Below are 18,126 nucleotides of genomic sequence, written 5' to 3' on the forward strand. Positions count from 1 at the left end.
CAGGTAATCACCAGATAGGCCGGCTGCCCTGGGAAAGGAAGCTGTTTGGAGATTTACGTAAGGGCTAAGTTCTAAGAGAAGTCCTCAGACAGGAGATCACAGTGGCAGCTTCTTCAACCTCTCTTAAACCAGCATAGGGTGGTTTTAGGCTGCTCTGAGTCAAGCTGAGATTGCTCTGAGTCAAGCTGAGATTCAGGGACAGACTTACTGACAGGCTTCCCGGGGTAAATGCTACTCCAGGTGCAAGAAGAAGGTGCCAAAAAACTGGTCCCAAACTTCTTTTCGGAGCCTACTGGATGCTTGGAGCACTTTACTGGGGACCAGGGACACCCAGCAGACTGGAGGGGCAGATGGAGGTCACACCCTGCCTTTCCTGTCCCAGCCCAGCTGGGGAGAGGTGCTCCTTCCCTTCCCCCTCCATCTTTGTGGTTTAATTAGTACTTCCTAGCAGTACAATCCCTCTGGGAATGGGGCTAGAGAATCCAGGGAAAGCCACAGCTGACAGCAGTTCTTAATTAGCCAGGCCCCTCCGGGCGGGCGGGCGGGCGCCAAGCGGGTGGGAGGCACAGCAGAGTAAAGGGGAAGCTCCAGGCATTGACTCTTCCAGTTCAGTTAGCTTAGTGAGTGACCAGCTGAGGGCTGCAGACGCACAAGACCCCTCACGCTGGGATCAGGCACTAGGACTATCAGTTGGCTTACACTCTCATCCCTAATCCCCCAAAGCAGGGATAGCTATTGTCTACCCAGGGACCCAAGGCTCAGATACCACCTCAGGCACTTTACTGCCCCCTCATCTCTCAGCCTGATGCCTATGGGTAAATCTGTCTACAAAGACCCCCCAAAGAAGTGATTACAGTCAAGGCCACCCGAGGACACAGTAAGATACCATCTAAAAGTAAAGGAACCTCGCCAGCCCCTCCCCTCCCGCTATGGCCTTCTAAACCAGGTTATGTGTCTGCTGTACTCTGCCACAAGCCTGATATAAGGATAACCTTAATCCGAGCATCTTCCAGTATGGGATGCACATCGAGCCCACCTTGTAGAAGAATCTGAGGACCAAAATGAAGGGTCATCCTTGCCCACAACCTCAAGATCCTGACAGCTGTGGATAGAAGTCAACTCCTTTCAGGGACATCCCCTGACCCCATTTTGTCTACATCTCTGGACTGGGTCACTCACCTGGCGGCTCTCACTTCTCCAGACTCCATTGACGGTTTTGGTGGGGGCAATGGTGACCACAGGGGGAGTGCTGGGGACACTGTGACCCCCAGGGGGGACAATGATGGGACCCATGGGCACTCTCTTGGGCGTGCTGGCTGGAGAGCTATGGTTGGTAGCTGGGGAGGACACGGGGGATGATTCGCTGCTCAGTGAAGATCCTGTGGAAAGAGAACACAGAAGCTCAGGAGCTACATCACTGCCATGCTGCCCACTGTACCCACACGTCTGCAATTCCAGAACTCTCACTGGAAGTGACGCCCCAGGGTGGCCAGGCAGGGAAGAACCCAGTAACACCAGCTACTCAGTATAGTCCTCTGCACCCAAGAAGAGTGGGAAGCAGAGGCCAGGTGTGGTCAGCAGCTCAGTCTCCTTAAGTACTGGGCATCTTTGCTGGCCTCCCTGTCATACTGCCTTTTAGGCCTAGAGGTGGGCAACTAATTTTAAAAAATCTGAGATATAATCCACTAGTTTAAAACCGTGTCAACATGCTTCAGTATGTCCACCATAGCTGAGTGAATACTAGAACAGCCTCGCCCCAGAGAGAGACAATATTCCTTCCCCCACATAGCGAGAGAGCAGGCAGGAGGGGGGATGGGCAGCATAATTCTTGGGGTGCCATTCCCACTAGGACATGATAGTTGGGGATGACTTCAGTCAGATGGCCAATGCTGACGTTGGGACAGAGCTTTGCTCTGTCTGGGAAAATTCTGCCACCTGCAGAAACAGCTCGTAAAATTGTGCAGAGCAGCCCCCTCCCCAAACAGTTCCCAGTCAAGCAGCCCTCTTGTTCACATGCCTACCTACCAGGGTCTGACCCAGGTAGGCAATGAGGCCTGAGGACCATAGCCTAAGGAAGAACCCTCTAGTTCTCAAGATGGGCAACAAACCCACTGCCCATACATACCCTAAGAACTCTGTAGTCTCTGCCCCATGGCTGGGCAGGGAAAACTGCTACAGTGATAGCCCAGGAAAAGGCTTCTAGGATCTGGAGCAGGCAAAGCACAGAGTTGGAGCAGCCAGGCCTGGCCCTGAGAACCTTGGGAACAAGGTAGCTATCATTCATGAGTTAGGGGAGGCTTGGCATCCAGCAGGAGGGCACCCCTCTGTGCAGCTGAGAAATCCTGCTGTCAGCAACACCCTAGGGTCTGCAATGCCAACCCAGGTATAGGTCCAAAAGTAAGGGCTCCTGTCAGCCACAGACCTTGAGAAAGTCCACGCAAGTATGACATGATTCATGCCTGCAGTCACACTAAGTGGAACTGAGGTAACACTAAGTACTAGGCTGGCCTGTTCTATGAATGCTCCCGACAAGAGAAGCCACCAGGAGCAGAAAGAGCCAAACTGAGCACACTGTGGGGTACAATCACCTTATTCAGAGACACAGTGAGGCAGGGGGCCAACTTTTCAGACAGGGTCTTACTACATAGCCCAAGCTGACCTGGAACTCACCACCAGGTGTCTCTTCGACCATGCCAGACTTAAAAACTCAATCACTTTCAGGAATTCTAAATCTCCCCAAACAGCAATCTGCTTGTGTTTGCCACCATCCTTCCCAGGAGGCCCATGGTATAATGCACATGTCTTTTTGTTGTTGTTGTTTTTTCGAGACAGGGGTTCTCTGTAGCTTTGGTGCCTATCCTGGCACTAGCTCTTGTAGACCAGGCTGGCCTGGCCTAGAACTCACAGAGATCTGCCTGCCTCTTCCTCCCGAGTGCTGGGATTAAAGGCGTGTGCCACACCGCCCGGCTTTACTGGCTGTCGATTTTTGTGTGGCTTTACAAGCTGTCGATTTTTATGTATGTTTGTGTGCAGGTGCACATGTGTGTGAATGTGCGAGCAACGGTCAAACTACAACTTTGAGTGGATTCCTCAGGAGCAATGCTTACTCTGTTGTTGGTTTTTTTATTGTTGTTGTACTGTTTTGGTTTTGGATTTATGAGACAGGGTTTCTCTGTAGCTTTGGAGACTGTCCTGGAACTAGCTCTTGTAGACCAGGCTGGCCTTGAACTCAGAGAGATCCGCCTGCCTCTGCCTCCTGAGTGTTGGGATTAAAGGCATGTGCCACCGCTGCCCGGCTCACCCCCTTTTTTAAAGATAGGATCTCACTCTAGAGCCCTGGGCTGGTCTGGACTCATGGCAATCCTCCTGCCTTTGAATCCTGAGATGAAAGGCGGAGCCATTTCAAGCAAAGCCAGTCTGCACGCATCACCAACATCAATGTGAGAACACTTTTATAACCTCCAAAGAAACAGGCGTGCAAGCCTTCAGCCATGTCTGCTCCACCCCTGCATCCAGCATCTGTGTGGACAGATTTGTAGGCCCTGGGATTCCCTGGCCCCTCCTGTTTTATGGCGTTCCTTGTACCAGAACTCCATCCATACTTCAAGGTTGCTGACCTTCACACCAAGGAGGACTAGTCACCAATTTTTCAGCCTACCCGGCAGCTACTGTGAGCAGTAGCTACCTCACACTGCACAGACACTAGCACACAGGCAGGGAACATGCTATCTGCACACTAGACTGAAAACAGTTAACACTTGCACACAGAAGTCCACCAGCAACCAAAGCAATGGGTGGCTCACACTACCCAGCTACCTGCAGAAGCTGGGCCACAGTTGAGGATAGGTAGATGGAAGCGACCCTTCTCAGTAAACAGGGACCTCCCAGCCCCTTTGTACCTCAGTCTGTATGGGAGGAGCCCCCAAGGCAGTCAGCTCGACTGGGCTCCATCCTTCTCCTCCCCGTCCTAACCCAGGCAGGCAGAGGACCAACTAGTGCAGGGCAGGATCTGGTGTGGTGCTGGCTTGGAGAGGATGAGGCTGGCCATGGACAATTAGCAGCCTAATCCCATTGGAGGTGGGAGGCCAGCGCTCACCAGCAAGAGCCTTGGGATCAATACCTCACAAGGCGCTGCCAATTAGTGAGGCTGGCGCCTGGCTCCCAGCCCTGTGCTCTCGCTGTGCTGCCGGAGCAGGCGGGTCCGCCATCACTGTAATTAACTGCCACTATCCAGCCGGAATGGCAGAGTGGGTCAGAGAGCTGGAGACAGCCTGCAGATGAAGAGGCGCGCGGTGCCTGCATCACCTTTGCTGCCTGATTCCACAGATCAGGCCGAGACCCTATGGGTGGCGCATGTTATTAACAGCTGAGCCCCCAAAGACAAGAGCTATCTTGGGCAGCCCTAGCCAGCTAGTATAGATACAAGCATAACCGTACAGACAACTGCTGAGCGTCAACGGAACGTCTCTCTTCCTGAATCCGTGTGCGTGTGTTTGTGTGTGAGAGAGTGATTTCAAGGGTCTTTCTTAATTGTTCTCACTGTATTCATTGAGTGTCTGATTGAACCTGGAGCTCAACTACTGATGTATTGTGACTGGCTAGCTTGCCCCGGCATCCTTCCATCTCTGCCTCCTAGGGAGCTCACATGGGCACAACGGGCACTTTATCCCCAGCTCCCAAAGCCACAGGCCTGGGCCCGGCCAACAAGGAACACAGGAAGTGAGGAGGGTAAGGGCTGTCCCACATAGCCCTGTGTATCTGCGGCTTGACTCTGTGGCACAGTACCTTGCTCAGCAAGGGAAGGGAAGAGTTGCTGAACCAACACAGTATCAGAACAAGCCCGTGGCTCCCAAGCCCAAGGATGGCTTGAACAGACACAGCCCACCCCTTCTCGTGATGGAAACAGGGTGAAGGATTCTGGGACAGTTAGCAAGTCCACAGAGGGTCTAGTTCCAGCCTCTGTGAAGAAAGGACCCACTAAGTCCCCGCCCCAACCACAGGGCAGGCAAGCCCAGAGGTCCCTGCACCTGTTCTTATGGCCGGCCACTCCTGTCAGGTATCCTCTCTGTCCCCATCAGCTCTGACAAAGCCTCTGAGTAGAGAAAGCTGTACTGCTATGCATTCCACTGGGCCTGCAGCCTGGTGTCTGGGCTGGTAGAGGGGTCCCCCATCTCAGGGACTGTTCCTTTCTTCCCGGTAGACTTGAGCTACTGCCACCGGGCCAGTCTGGGAGGGGGCACATGTCACGGGATAAGAAAATCCAACCAGCTCTATGGTCAACTGTTGCGTGTGGAAAGTGAGTACTGGCAGTGAGAGACCTAGGACCAAGGCACGGTGACCCCAGGCAGGGAAGCCTCTGGACCGCCCCCCCCCCCCACAGGTCCCCGTGTGGTAGGCACAAACACCCAGGCATGCAGCAGCAAACACTAGAGATGGTATCAGTCATGACCCGCAGCTTTGAGGAGAGATAGCCAAGCAGAATCACAGGGCAGCCATGTGCTGCTGGACAGGCCTCGCCTCCTGCTCCACCAGCAGGTCTTCATGCATGCTGCAGACCAGAGGGTGGGTGGCCTCGGTGCCCAGCTGTGAGCCAAGGGGGATGTTGGCAGCTGCTGAGGTCCTGTACCCAGGACCAGTCATTAAACCCAAGTCAACAAGGAGGAAGGTGCTGAGATTTCAGAGGAACACTTTCCAGGGCTACTCGACGGGCCAAGAACATGATTGCGGCACACAGCACAGATCCGGAAGAATGGAGGCTGGGAGGGGGAGGAGCCAGCAAGAGTCCCTTGGGTTGGGCTCTGCCCCAACACCATCAGGACACTGGAGGGGGCGATATATAGAGAGAGGAAGGGAGGCAGCAGAGGGGGTCTGGGGAGGGAAAGCGAGGGGATGTCATCTTGGCACCAGCCTACTTGCCTCTCCTGCCACCTGGGCCAGCTGTGGCTACAGACTCTTCCTGGCCTCTTGCACGACAGCTAGCCCCACTGCTCACACCTGAGCCACAGACAGTCGGGGCTCCAGACACCCACTGAGACGCCTCCGCCCTGCCAGCCGCAGACTGACAGGCAGGCAGGCCCGCCAGGCAGGCCATTTGTTTCGTTGCTTTCTCTGAAAGAGGCAGATTTACAAGGAGATGCACATAGGATGTGTAGCCTCCACCAGCCCACCCTGTAGCAGATGCAAGCAGGTGGGGGCTACCTGCCTCAACACAGAGGGGTGTTCTCCAGCCTCGGCCTCTCTGGGGACTGGTATGGATTTCATCCACCACCCACAGTAACTAAATGCCCCTGGGTTACAAGGTCTGTGACAAGACAGGCAGGCGGCGAAGGCTCGGAGAACTGGGGATGTCTAATCGGAAGCTCAACCACTGCATCCCACCCTGTCAGCTTGCTCCCCGCAGGTGCCCAAGTGGCGAACAGTGGGTACAAGAAGGATCTTCCTCCCCTCTCCCCCATGTACTTCCTGGGAAAGAGGGGGCCCAAGGCTCCAGGTGTCCTGGAACCGAGGGTACACATAGCTCTGAGTGCTGTGTGGGCCTTCCGACAATCAGCTAAGGACATGTGGGCTCCCGTTGCAGCCCCGCCCCCCTCAGCAGACGGCACCAGGGCCCCATGGGAGATGAGCAGATTGTCACACAGCTTGGGCCCTCCCTGGCAGCACCCGGCTTTATCTCTCACAGGTGGGGGCAGTGACGAGGGGGCTCTACAGCTTGCTCTCCATAGAGTCCAGGGAGCTTTTGCCTAGGGCAGCTCTGAGGATTGTCTATGGGGCCAGGCTGGAGGCTTGAGACATGGCTCCGGGTATCAGAGTTCCCAGAGGCTGCTGCCAGGGGCTCCCAACACCCCTCCTTACCCAGTAGCTTAACAAAAAAACTGAACACCCTGGGGACCCTTGCTCAAGGCAGCTGTGCTAATGTCTTGGAGCTGGGAAGCACAGAGAGATGAAAACCCCTACAAGAGCAGCAGGGTGGGCAGGGCCAACGGCAGTCTCTAAAACAGGGCTCATTCACCAGGAAACATGAGCTCTGTGCTGAAGAGCCTTTGCCGGGGAAAGGGCAGTGCCTCTGACAGGGTGAATCCCATCCTGTGCAGCTGAGAACCTAACGCTGTCACAACACACAGATGGAAGCAGCTTCGGGACGGCTGAGCAGCCTGGGGACGGTTTTCGGAATCTACACTGATGGGAGCAGCTAGCGCAGGACAGATCCAGGGGTCCAGCTTGGGGTGGGACTTACTCAAGCCCATAGCCTAATGCTTCTTCCAGAAGCCAGTGTACAAGCTGGGGTGCTCCCTGTGTCCTCCTTCCTCCTAGGAAGCCCATATCTGGCATCATAGGGAGGCCAGAGGACAGTGGACCTGCAGCTGCCTAGGCCTAGTCAGGCCAAGAGAACCACAGCAGTGGGAACCACAACGGCTCACTAGGTTCCCCTAAATTTACAGATTGAGGACATTAGCAAGGGTTTAAGCCAGGAGGGGAGGAGCATAGCCAGGGGCAGTAAGATTGGAAGGTGGAGAGGCTGGAGAGATGGCCCAGAGGTTAAGAGCATGGGCTGCCCTTCCAAAGGTCCTGAGTTCAATTTCCAGCAACCACAGGGTGGCTCAGAACCATCTATGATGGGCTCTAGTACCCTCTTCTGGCATGTAAACATGCATGCAGACAGAACACTGTATATGTAATAAATAAGCAAATCTTTGCCAGGTGGTGGTAGCAGATCTCTGTGAGTTCGAGGCCAGTCTGCTCTACAGAGGAAGTTCCAGGATAGGCTTCAAAGCTACAGAGAAGCCCTCAACAACAACAAAAATCTATCTATACCTATTGGAAGGTGGTATAGATACAACCGAACCCCAGAAATAGCATGGGGGAAGGAGTCAGGGCCACACTCATTATGCAGTCTATGCCTATTCTGTAGTTTCTCTCTAGAGCAAAACAGACTACATCAGAGGCACCCACTTGTCCTAAAAAAAAACAAAAAACAAAAAACAAAAAAAAAACAGACGCTCAGAGAATTAAGCCAACCTGCCAGGGCACACAGCAAGTAATTAAAGGTGTCAGGATGTGAACTGGAGCTGGCTGGGTGAATCTTCTGGCCTGTCATACCTTGGCCTTCCCTTAGGCTAGGGCTCCCACCTGGCCAGCTGGGCGTGACTGAGCCCCTTGGGGCCAATGGAGGACTTGGGAGGGGCCAGCTTCTCTTCTTTGGGGCAGAGCAAATGAGGCGGCAAGCTGATTGCATTGTCTGGATTGAATTTTTAAACTGTACCCTCGAGACACGATGAAGACATCAGCCTAGGAGAGCACAGTCAGACGGCTAAAAGTACAACGATGTTTCCAGGAAAGGTGGGCATGGGACAGAGCTTGGGGTGAGGTCGGGGGTGCAAGGAGCAAGCCCCTGCAAAAGCAACAGCACCAGCTCTGAAAGCCACCACCCCTCCACTAAAGAGCCTTCCACTGCTGGAGTGGGCCGAGAGCCACCATGGGCTTTCAGGGTAGGCAGCTCAGAAGCCTGCCTTGTAGGGGCCTCCAGAACACAAGCCTGGAATTGCCTGAGATCAGTGTCCCCAATCTTCAGGCTCAGCTTTCTCTCACAGTGACCCGGAGGGAGAGTCAGAGTCAAGAGCCAAAGCGAGACATTGGGTGGGTCCTACCTGCCTGCCTCCCCATGGGATCAGCATGGGAAGGCTGGATGTCCTGCATAGAAGGATGCAACAGCTAGGAACCACATGGCAGATATACCAACCCAACCTGGCACTATCAGAGCAGGCTAGGGACTGGGGACTTGGGGGAGGGGCTGAGGGTAGATAGGCAATCCTGCAGGGGACACAGAAAATGTTCTGGAGTTCCAGGGAAGGTGACAGCCGCACAACTATTAAAGGTTGAGAGGGACTGGCTATATGGTTCCGGGGTAGGACTTGCCTAGCATGCACAAACAAGGCTTGGGTTCCATCTGCAGCACTTTGTAAACTGGGTGTGGCAGCCATCAAGAGAACAGAAATTCAAGCTACACAAACAGTTCCAGGCTAACCTGGGCTACAAAACACCCCATCTCAAGAAAATATTTATAAACAGGGCGGTGGTGGCACACGCCTTTAATCCCAGCACGCACCAGGGAGGCAGGAGAAAGCGGATCTCTAAATTTGAGGACAGCCTGGTCTACAGAGCGAGTTCCAGGACAGTCAGGGTAACATAGAAAAAAATCCTGTCTCAAAAACAAAAACCACCACAAAATTTAAAATGTGGCTCGGGGAATGAAGTAGTCCGGAAGCACCTACCTGATAAAGGTTCTGATAATCTGACAGTCCGAAGCCCAGGAGGCAAGTCCAGCCCTCCACAGCCCTCAGCCTAGTCCTCCTGCACCACAATGGTGGGTACCGAACAAGGAACTTCCTCCTCCTAGAACCGCTGGCTTCAGCCCTAGCTCCAGCTGTTCAGGTCCTTGCAGAAGTTCTCAGCAGTGGACAGGAGGATTCACTACTGTGACCCCCTCTGAACTTTAGCTTTAGCATCTGTATGACACACCATCCCAGCAATGCCACCAATCCAACAGCCTGGTCCAAGCTGAGGTGGCGAAGAACGGCTAAGGGTCCTGGCAGATGGGGGGGGGAGGGTAGGCCTTCGCTTCACTCTGCTGTCAAGATGCCCAGTGTCCAGCAAGATAGGAGACCAAGGCCCAGGCCCAGCTGGACACCAGAGTCAGTGCCAGGATGTCCTGGGATCCCCAGGCTACCTTGTGTGTACAGACACCAAGCACCCCAAGTCTGAGATCCCCATCTGTATGTACATGGGGAAGATTCAGGAGACAAGTTGGCAAACACAAGTCTGAGTCGGCTGCACTGCTGACTACTCCATCGTCCCTGTCCCAAAGAGGCACAAAGTTCCTGGGCACCAGGTGCCCAGGTCATAGCCAAGAGAGGGTAGGCCTGGGGGACACTGCACCTGCTGTCTCCCATCTACCCTATTTCCACCCACCGAGGCCTGCAGCCTCTGGCACTTGGCCCACCAACCGGCCATAGGATTGCACCGGATGTGATGTTGGGAGATGAAGAAGCAGATGTGGCCAGCTTCTTCAGGGCCACCAGAGCCAGGCCAGCATCCAACATAGGTGGGCTAGTTCAGGTGTGGTTCTTATCAACAGCCCCCCTCCACGAGATAGACAGAGAGGCCTGCATTGGGTGGAGGTGGACCACCTTCCCCCTGCTCTGGTACCCCTATTGCCCATTTCAGTCACGTCCCCACCTCTGCCAGCACCCAGAGTAAACTTCCATTCCTCTGTCGAGCCTGAGTGTAGGCCATTGATGGCTCCTGAAGCATCCCTGGGGTCCAGGGCCTTGGGACTTTGAGACAAAGCAGATGGCACCTGGGTTTCCGTACTTTGGCTACCTGCCTCTGAGCAGCGAGTCCAGGAGGTGCCAGAATCCAAAGGGCTCAAGTGTGCAGGAATAAACTGACCCATCTGTGCCATTGGCACTCCCTGACCAGCATGTCACAGGGCACGAGAAGTGCCCCAAAAGCAGAGCCAAGGGGGCCTAAGAGAGCCTTGTGTGCCAACAAGAAGACTAAATTCAGAAAGGGCCAGCCTTTGCCCAAAGCAACACAGTATGTCCCAGCTCAGAGCAAATCTCTGGACCCTCTAAGGCATGTGCCCACTCGATCACAAAGAAGAGCCAAAAGGATACAGGCTACAGTGGCTTTGGCTATACCGGAAACCCCATGTCCTCTGCTATACCAGGGATGGGGAGGCACACGGCTGGCACTAATTAGGTCAAATAACAGATAAGAGGCTACCCGAGTGAGGTGGGGCTCCAGGACGCAGCCACTCGGAATCTACCACAGCCTTCCCCCATGGCAAGTCCACTTGCCCACCAAGGAGCTCCTACAGTGGCCACTGAAGCTAAGGAGGGCAGAGGCGGGCAGAGGCAGGCAGAGAGGAAGGCACAGCGAAGCAGGGTGTAGGTCTGGGGTCAGGAGCTAGAGTTATGATGACGGCTGCATCCAGGCTGGTCCTGCCTGGATGCAGTGTGGGGTGGGACGACACGCAGGCTGCGCAGTTGTCTCCTGTGGCCATGCCAGCCAGAGATATGCACTTTGTGGGTGGGCAGGGGGCATCCCATGAGCTGGTGGCCTGGTGCCTCTTACCTCTGGGCTCCTCTGCCTGTTTGGCGAGTTTGCGCAGCGCGGCAGCAAAGCTGGAGGATGGCGCGGCCTGGGCCGACAGCGTACTGCTGGTGGCCGGGCTACCGGTGGGCACCAGGGCGCCATTGAGTGGCGAGGGGGTGAGGGGGTTGACGGTGGCGGTGGTCCTGGTCGCCGTGGAAAGCATCCCTATTGAAGGGGACTTGGGCTCATGGCTCATGCCTGAAACAGGAAAAGAAGAACCAGTGTCACCCAGAGAGCAGAGCGCCAGCACCAGAGGGGCTGCAGCGGCATGCAGCAAGAGCCGAAGGCCACAGGAGCAGAGCACAGCCAGCGCTGCAGACAGCAGGACCCATTCCCACAGTCCAACTGGCCCCACGGGTGTGAGGGCACCCCAACGATGCTGGCCCCTGGACCAGCTCGCCAGAACCAAGCCTAGAGACGGTACCCCAAAGCGTCATATCCAGGGCCCTACCAGACCCAAGTGTTGAGGAGGGAGACTGAGGCAGGGTCTGGAGCACAGAGCTGAAATGACCAACGACAACACAGCAAGCAGCTGACAGTTACAGAACTGGAACTACCAGTCATCTGCAACAGCATTGAAGATGCCTGCATAACTGCCCCATATTACAGAGAAGGAAACCCAAGGCCCCAGTGGGGTCAATGCAAACGCAGCATCTATCACTTCTCAGGCCAGCCTGGGGTCATACCTTCCCTACATTCTCTGACTCTCCAATCTACCTCAGATGGGAGGGGTTGGCAGCAAAGAACACAGACAAACTACAGCCCCTGGTGAAGCCTTCCAGTCCTCAGGGCAGATAAGACAACACTCAAGCCACAATGCCAGAGAAGAAGCTCCCACAGTTCTTGGCAGAGTCCCGGTTTAGGAGGCCACCCCAAAGGTCTCATCCATGACTGTGAGCCAGACCTGCCCAGCTAAGCTTTCAGTCCCTGACCCAGAGACTCCAGGCACCAACCTTGGGGCAGTTTATGATGTAGCACAGGGTCTGGAATGAGCTGTTAACCAAAGCTGATCAAAAGCCAAGAAACGCCAATTGGCACACAGACCTGAGCCTCAGCCTCCGCCACTGCACAGCTACCTCAGGTGCCATCAGCTCCTCCACCCCAGCAAGCCGGCACCTGCCTCTAGTCCTCATTCCATTCAGTGAAGGTGTCCTTGGACTCATTTCACAGATATGAGTGGGTAGACCCAGCACAGGGTGGCTCAAAGTAGGACTGGGACCACTCCAGCGCAGCGCTATGTCCTGTGTGACACAAGCTGCCTCAGACCCAGCTACCCACACCAGGTGGGTGCCAAGGCAGATGGAGATGCTGAGAGCTGCAGCTCACTGTATACAGCTGCAGGCTTATCTTCCGAATCTGAGGAGGAAAACGTGCCACTGTGGGGACTTTCAAGATGCCTAGGGGGTCTGGGCAGACACGCCAGGCCCAGTAGGCGTGGGGAGATGGCAGAGAGCCGGCAGAGCACAGAATGTGTGGTGAGTAGGACCCCTCCCCCTCTGTACCACATGTTACCAGTGTCCCCATCATGCTCCTGTGGGGGACCCACTCCTGGGGACTCCAGCAGCCTCAGGTCCAGAGCATAGCTGCCCTTCCTCCCATTCTTAGGGGGGTCCCCCAAGCCTAGGTCCTAGAGGTATCAGTATGTTCCCAGCATGGGAAACTGCTCTCATGTCAGGTCACTTAAAATAGAATGCCAAATGAGCGGCTTCATTAGGGGGAGTCTAAAATTAGCATCGCTCCTCACATGCGCACATGGGGCTGGTGGGGGAGGGGTGGGGAACAGCTTTGGGTACCAGAGAGGATACACTGCCAAACTGGGGGTGCTTAAGAGTCCCCTCACTCACTGGCCTAGACCCATCAGAGCTGGTGCCTGTTCTGTGTCTGGCATCCTCTGAAGACAAGCCACCTCCAACAGGCAGGGGCACCAGGAGAGGTGGGCATAGGATGCTTGCTCTCCCTGCCCTCATTAGGGGGCATTTATTAACTTCTCTGCTCCCAGCCGTTGACTGAACCCTCATCTATGAGATCACCTCATGTGAATTCATTATCCTAACAGCTGGGAATAAGCTCTGTGGTGCAAGGGCCATGATGGATGAGGCCAGGGGCTGCCTGCACAGTCCACGCAGCTCAGCGGGGAAGCGAGCCTGGATCTAGGCTCCTGCGCCACCCTACACAGGCTCCTTCCGGTTGCTTTGTCCAAGCATTCACTCGCAACTAAATCAGCTTTAGCTTTCTTCTCCCTAGATCCATCCAGAACTCAGCTGAGAGCTCGGGTTTCTGCCAGAAGCCACTACGAGCACCCACAAAACGGCCCAGGACGGCCAGGTTGCCTCGTGTATCCTGCCTTGCCTGCCCCACATAGAGTGTTTCCTCCCCTTTCTCTGCATAGGTTTCTAACATGGCCAGAAGCATCATTGCTTTCGGACCCTGCCAAAGGTCTGACCCCAGGGTACCAGGCAGGTGATACTGTACAATTCCCCTCACTCCCATCCTGCACTGCTGACCCCAGCGGGCTTCACGGCCAGGGCGGTGCGCGGGGGGGGGGGGGGGGGGGGCTCCAATGCCACTTCCCTCCTGCTGTATGTCAGGAGTTATTAATCAGCCCAGCCTCCCTCCCGTTGAAGCCGTAATTACTGCCCCTTTCATCCCAGCTCCTCCCAGCACCAGACCTCAGGCTTGCTCCTTCTGCTCTGTAATTACCAGCTAATAGCTGAGATGAATTTTCTGGAGGCCCGGTTCAAGCACCAATCCGCCCCCTCCTCCCCCAGAAGCCCCTCACCCCGGGGTAATTACACCCAGGGAAGCTGCACCCAGCAGAGCCGAGCTCTCAGGCAGTCTGGACCTGGATGCTCGCTCTATCTGCCCCTCTCCATCATTTCTCATTACTGCACACTGAAATGTTTGTGAATAGACAGGGGCCGGCCCAGCCCAGGCTGCACACCCGCCCCCCCCTTGATCCCCGCTACCCTGAGGGTGATGCTTCCGAAGCTCTAACAAGGCTGGGGTCACCCTGCTGCAGGGACCCGGCGGCTGCAGTAGTACGGGGTGCCACGTGATCCTCCTCAGAGCCTGGATGGCTTCATAATAAATTCATTATTATGTGTGCTGCTGGCTTGTTTTGAGGGCACCCATGTGAGGCAGCTTCTCCACTGGTGGGGTAGGGAGGCCTGCTGATGTTCAATGGTGAGCCTAGGGCCCAGGCTGCTACCGGTGCTCCCAAGGTCAGTTCCCCCAAGGTCTCCCCCAGCACAAGGCATCAGAGCAGGGAAAACAGCAGATGGTGGCTCCTGACCCAAGACCCTGAAAGCAGAGAAAACAGCAGGCAAGTGGGGGTGGCCTGGATATGACAAGGGCTCTGATCTGGGGGTCAAAGGGGAATAAAGCAGCCAGGCATAATGAGGGAGGCAGAAGAGACTACTCACGGCTTGGAGTGCAGTTAATGCCTAAGCAGCCTCTGGGGTTCCCTGCAGCCACAGCAGGGCAGAGGATGGGGACACCCTGGGTTTACTGACACTCCTCAGCATTTCCCTGTCCACCACCAAGCTGTCAAAGGTCCTGCTGACTTAGTGTTCAAAATACTTGGAGTACTGTGCGACAAGAGGGCCACATGAGTGGCTCAAAATTGTGCAAAGAAATGGTGTGCAAACTTGTCACCCCAGGTACTCAGAGGGCTGAGGCACGAGGACCGCAGGCTCACTGCCAACCCAGTGAGACTTAGTGAGAACCCATCTCAAAACAAGTAGTAAAAAGGCGGCTGAGGAGGTGGCATGGGGAGTCCCTGAGTGTAGGGCCCAGAATGGCAAAGTAAGGGAGGGAGGGAGGGCAGGAGGGTGAGAGGAAGGAGAGCCACAAGGCTCTACAGCTGCAGGAGGAGAGGGTGAGACAAGAAGGCACCGCGCTTGGCCAGTATACGCTTGGCCAGCTGACAAAGGCCTCCGAGAATCACCTGATGAGGTACAAAGCAGTAGATCAGGAGCCTCAGAGGTTCCCAGGCGGCAGCAGGGATGAAAGGGAGGCAACAGATGGCAACGACATTTGACGCGATTATTCTAAGTGGCTGCTGTGTGTGAGAAGCCTGGCGTGGGCAGAAGAAGGGCTGCAGAGCCACCCACACCAGCTCGGCAAAAACCCACCAGAGAAGAAGGCCACTGAGGTCGGGAAGCCAGCAGTGAGGGCTGAGGCTACTAACAGTTCATAACCCAGCAGCATCCCTGATGGTAACCTAACCACAGGCGGTGGAACTAGCTTGGAGTCAGGCGTGTGAACGTGCCTTCTGTAATAGTAAGGCTCCCTCCCTGCAGGTGCCCTTCACATCACAAGATCCCACAAACCAACCTGAGCAACAGGCAGGAGGCAGAGCTGATCCTGTCCTTCTACAAATCCCCTTGCCAGCTGCTGCTAACACTGTGGGCAGGGACTAGGGACCTCGCTGTGTCCTGTCCTCAGTGTGACTACTGTACCTATCCCATACTGCCTCCCGGACATAGATGCTCTGCCATTCCCCAGTTCAGCTAGGTGTTTTCCCCAGAGGGCAACTGAGGCTGGAAGAGAGCCACACCTTGTTCTAGGCTCTGTCCTGCACCACTGAACTGGCACCCACTGGGCAGGAGGAGATGCTGGGTTCAGGGACCCTCCAGCAGCACCTGGCCTCAACAGTGCAGACAGCTGTCCTGGGGAGCCCACCACATGCCATGCCAGTTACATGTGGACAAGGAGGACAGGCAGTCTGCTGCTAGGCAACATATCCCAGCAGCTTCTGTACACCGCAGCGAGCCCCATGTGGCCCAAGGCACCTTCAGACACCTCATAGGCCACAAAGAGCTCTTTCAGCAGACACTGCTGGATTGCACCTCAAATCCCAAAAAGAAAACGCCCAAGCTGTCCAGGACTGAGGCTATGTGCTTTCAAGTTTCCGTGGGATGGAGGCCTGGAGCCAGCAGGTCAAGGCCAGGGCCCTGAGTGGTCGAAGCCTGCTGGGAGGCTACAGGCATGTGAAGCCCAGTTCCCCAGTGATTCCCAGGTCCCCCCAAGACAGGCCCTCCAGTCCCACTTCCTGTTTCGGCTGGAGGAAGCTGAGCAGGCCCAGGGGACTACACGAGAAGTTGGGACAGAAGTCCTAACTCAAAGCCTCTCCCACAAGGCCCTGTACCCAAGCCGGAGCTAGAGACCAGGCCATACACCAGCCACTACTTCTCAGCACATTAACAGGTGCTAGGTGCCAGGCAGATTCCTGAAAGAGGGCTGGAGACAAGGCTAGCCAGGCTGGTTCCCGCTAGGCAGAAGGTAGGTGTACATATACCCTAATGGAAGTCATGCTCTACACTGAAGTTCCTTGGTCCCAGCCAGTCACCAGCTCTGCCACAGGTCGGGCAGCCTTTGAGGGTTACCTTCAGCTTTCCCGACCAACCATGCTCTGGCTGCATGGGACACAGTGACCTGAGTCTATCTGCCCTAAAGTCATGTCATGTTGTTTAAATGAGAACAGAGGGACAATCTTAAGGCAGAGTTCAAGTCAAAATGAAGATTCAGTTTCGTTCAAGCCACAAAATTACAAATCCCCAAGTCAGGGGGTCCCACGATTGTCTCTCTAGGTCTCATGTAGATACACTCCCCGGCTCTGGCCTCACAAGCAGACAGGGCAGTATGCAGATTCCAGGAACTGGAGACACAGGGTCCCACTAGGACCCTCAGGTTCCATTCCACGATGTTAGCATGCTGACTCCTTCCTGAACAAGAGGAAGTGGGGGAAGGACCCACCCAGGAGCATCCCTCTTCTCCGACTGCAGCCTGTTAACCCAAATCCACCTGTCACTCAAATCAGGTTGTGGACTTGCCCAAGATTGTATTGTAAATAGTTAAGTTGCTCTCCCCAAGGTTTGTCCCGGGGGGCCTGCAGAAAGGTGCTGACCACCAAGCCTGATGACAGCTGGAATTTGAAGGTGCAAGGAGAGAACCAACTCACAAGCTGACCTACACACACACACACACACACACACATACAAAAGAAATGTAATTTTAAAATTAAAAAATATCCACTTGGGGGCTAGGACGTATCTCAGGAGCGGCCTGCTTGCCTGGACACAAAGGTCCATTCTACCAGCTGTTCTAAGTGGCAGCTGGGTCCCTAGTGCAGTGACACATGGGGACTTGTGTGTAAACTGACAATGTACATGAACCTGGACTACAGACCCCTGCAGCAGAGTTCTGAGGAGTGCCCCTACAAGTATCATCTATCTAGGACAAAGTCACTCGAGGACTGAAAGAAAGCTCCAGAACATTGTCTCAATATCGGACTCTTCTACCATCTTCAAAACCCAAGATGCCATGCCCAGGCATCATTAAATGTCTCACTGGGGTTGGGGGTGGAACTAACCAAGTACCCTCAGGCCAAGATGGACTCCTTGAGAGAGAAACTTCCTCCACAAACAGCTACAATCCCGGACAAAGAGGTTACTATCTCTAGATTGCACGTGTTCTTTGTCCACCTGAGTGGCCAACCATCCACACCCAAATAATCTTGGCAGCTTAGGCATACCCACATCCTGCAGAATTCTAATGGGGAAACTCTGGTGTGCAACCCAGATTTGACCCAGCCCTGTAGCAGGATGGCCTAATGCCTGAGACCCAGGCTACTAGAGATTCCCATGTGGGGAGGCAATACTCACAGCCAAGGGTGGCTAAACACAGGATCAATTTCCCTCATCAGCACCTCCACCCCAGGGCAGGTGAGAGCCAGCAAAGTCCTGACCTGAAACAAATGGGACCAGCAGCTTGGGCAGGGATCCTCAGTGTTGGAATATCGGCATGTTCACCATGAGCTCCCATGGAGAAGCAACCCAAGTCTACATACAAGACCCACAGATGCGTCCTACACATGAAGACACGAGGTCTAATGTGAGTTTATTTACTTTTAGCTTGCATCCCCTCTGAGAACAGTACATGCTTTAAGTGCTGTCTCGCCAACCCCAAGTC

The 18,126-nt window shown here is 54.9% G+C and overlaps 1 protein-coding gene across 11 annotated transcripts in view; it reads right to left on the bottom strand.

Annotated features, from left to right (window-relative positions):
* Gse1 (Gse1 coiled-coil protein) overlaps window positions 1-18,126 on the bottom strand; it is a 340,444-nt gene that overhangs the window by 17,473 nt on the left and 304,845 nt on the right. For 5 of the 11 annotated variants that reach the window (XM_041650947.1, XM_041650945.1, XM_041650949.1 and 2 more), the window contains 2 exons: window positions 11,134-11,352; window positions 1,180-1,379 (listed from right to left, as the gene is read on the bottom strand). In XM_041650947.1, the coding sequence (XP_041506881.1) occupies window positions 1,180-1,379; window positions 11,134-11,352 (419 nt within the window). Of the gene's footprint in view, window positions 1-1,179; window positions 1,380-3,899; window positions 3,985-11,133; window positions 11,353-18,126 lie in introns of those variants that run through there. The other 6 variants (XM_041650948.1, XM_041650956.1, XM_041650952.1 and 3 more) reach the window with 2 other exon arrangements.

Source organism: Microtus oregoni, unplaced genomic scaffold, assembly GCF_018167655.1.
Source record: "Microtus oregoni isolate MIOR12 unplaced genomic scaffold, Mior012 000004F_ref0000308, whole genome shotgun sequence".
Lineage (NCBI taxonomy): Eukaryota > Metazoa > Chordata > Mammalia > Rodentia > Cricetidae > Microtus > Microtus oregoni.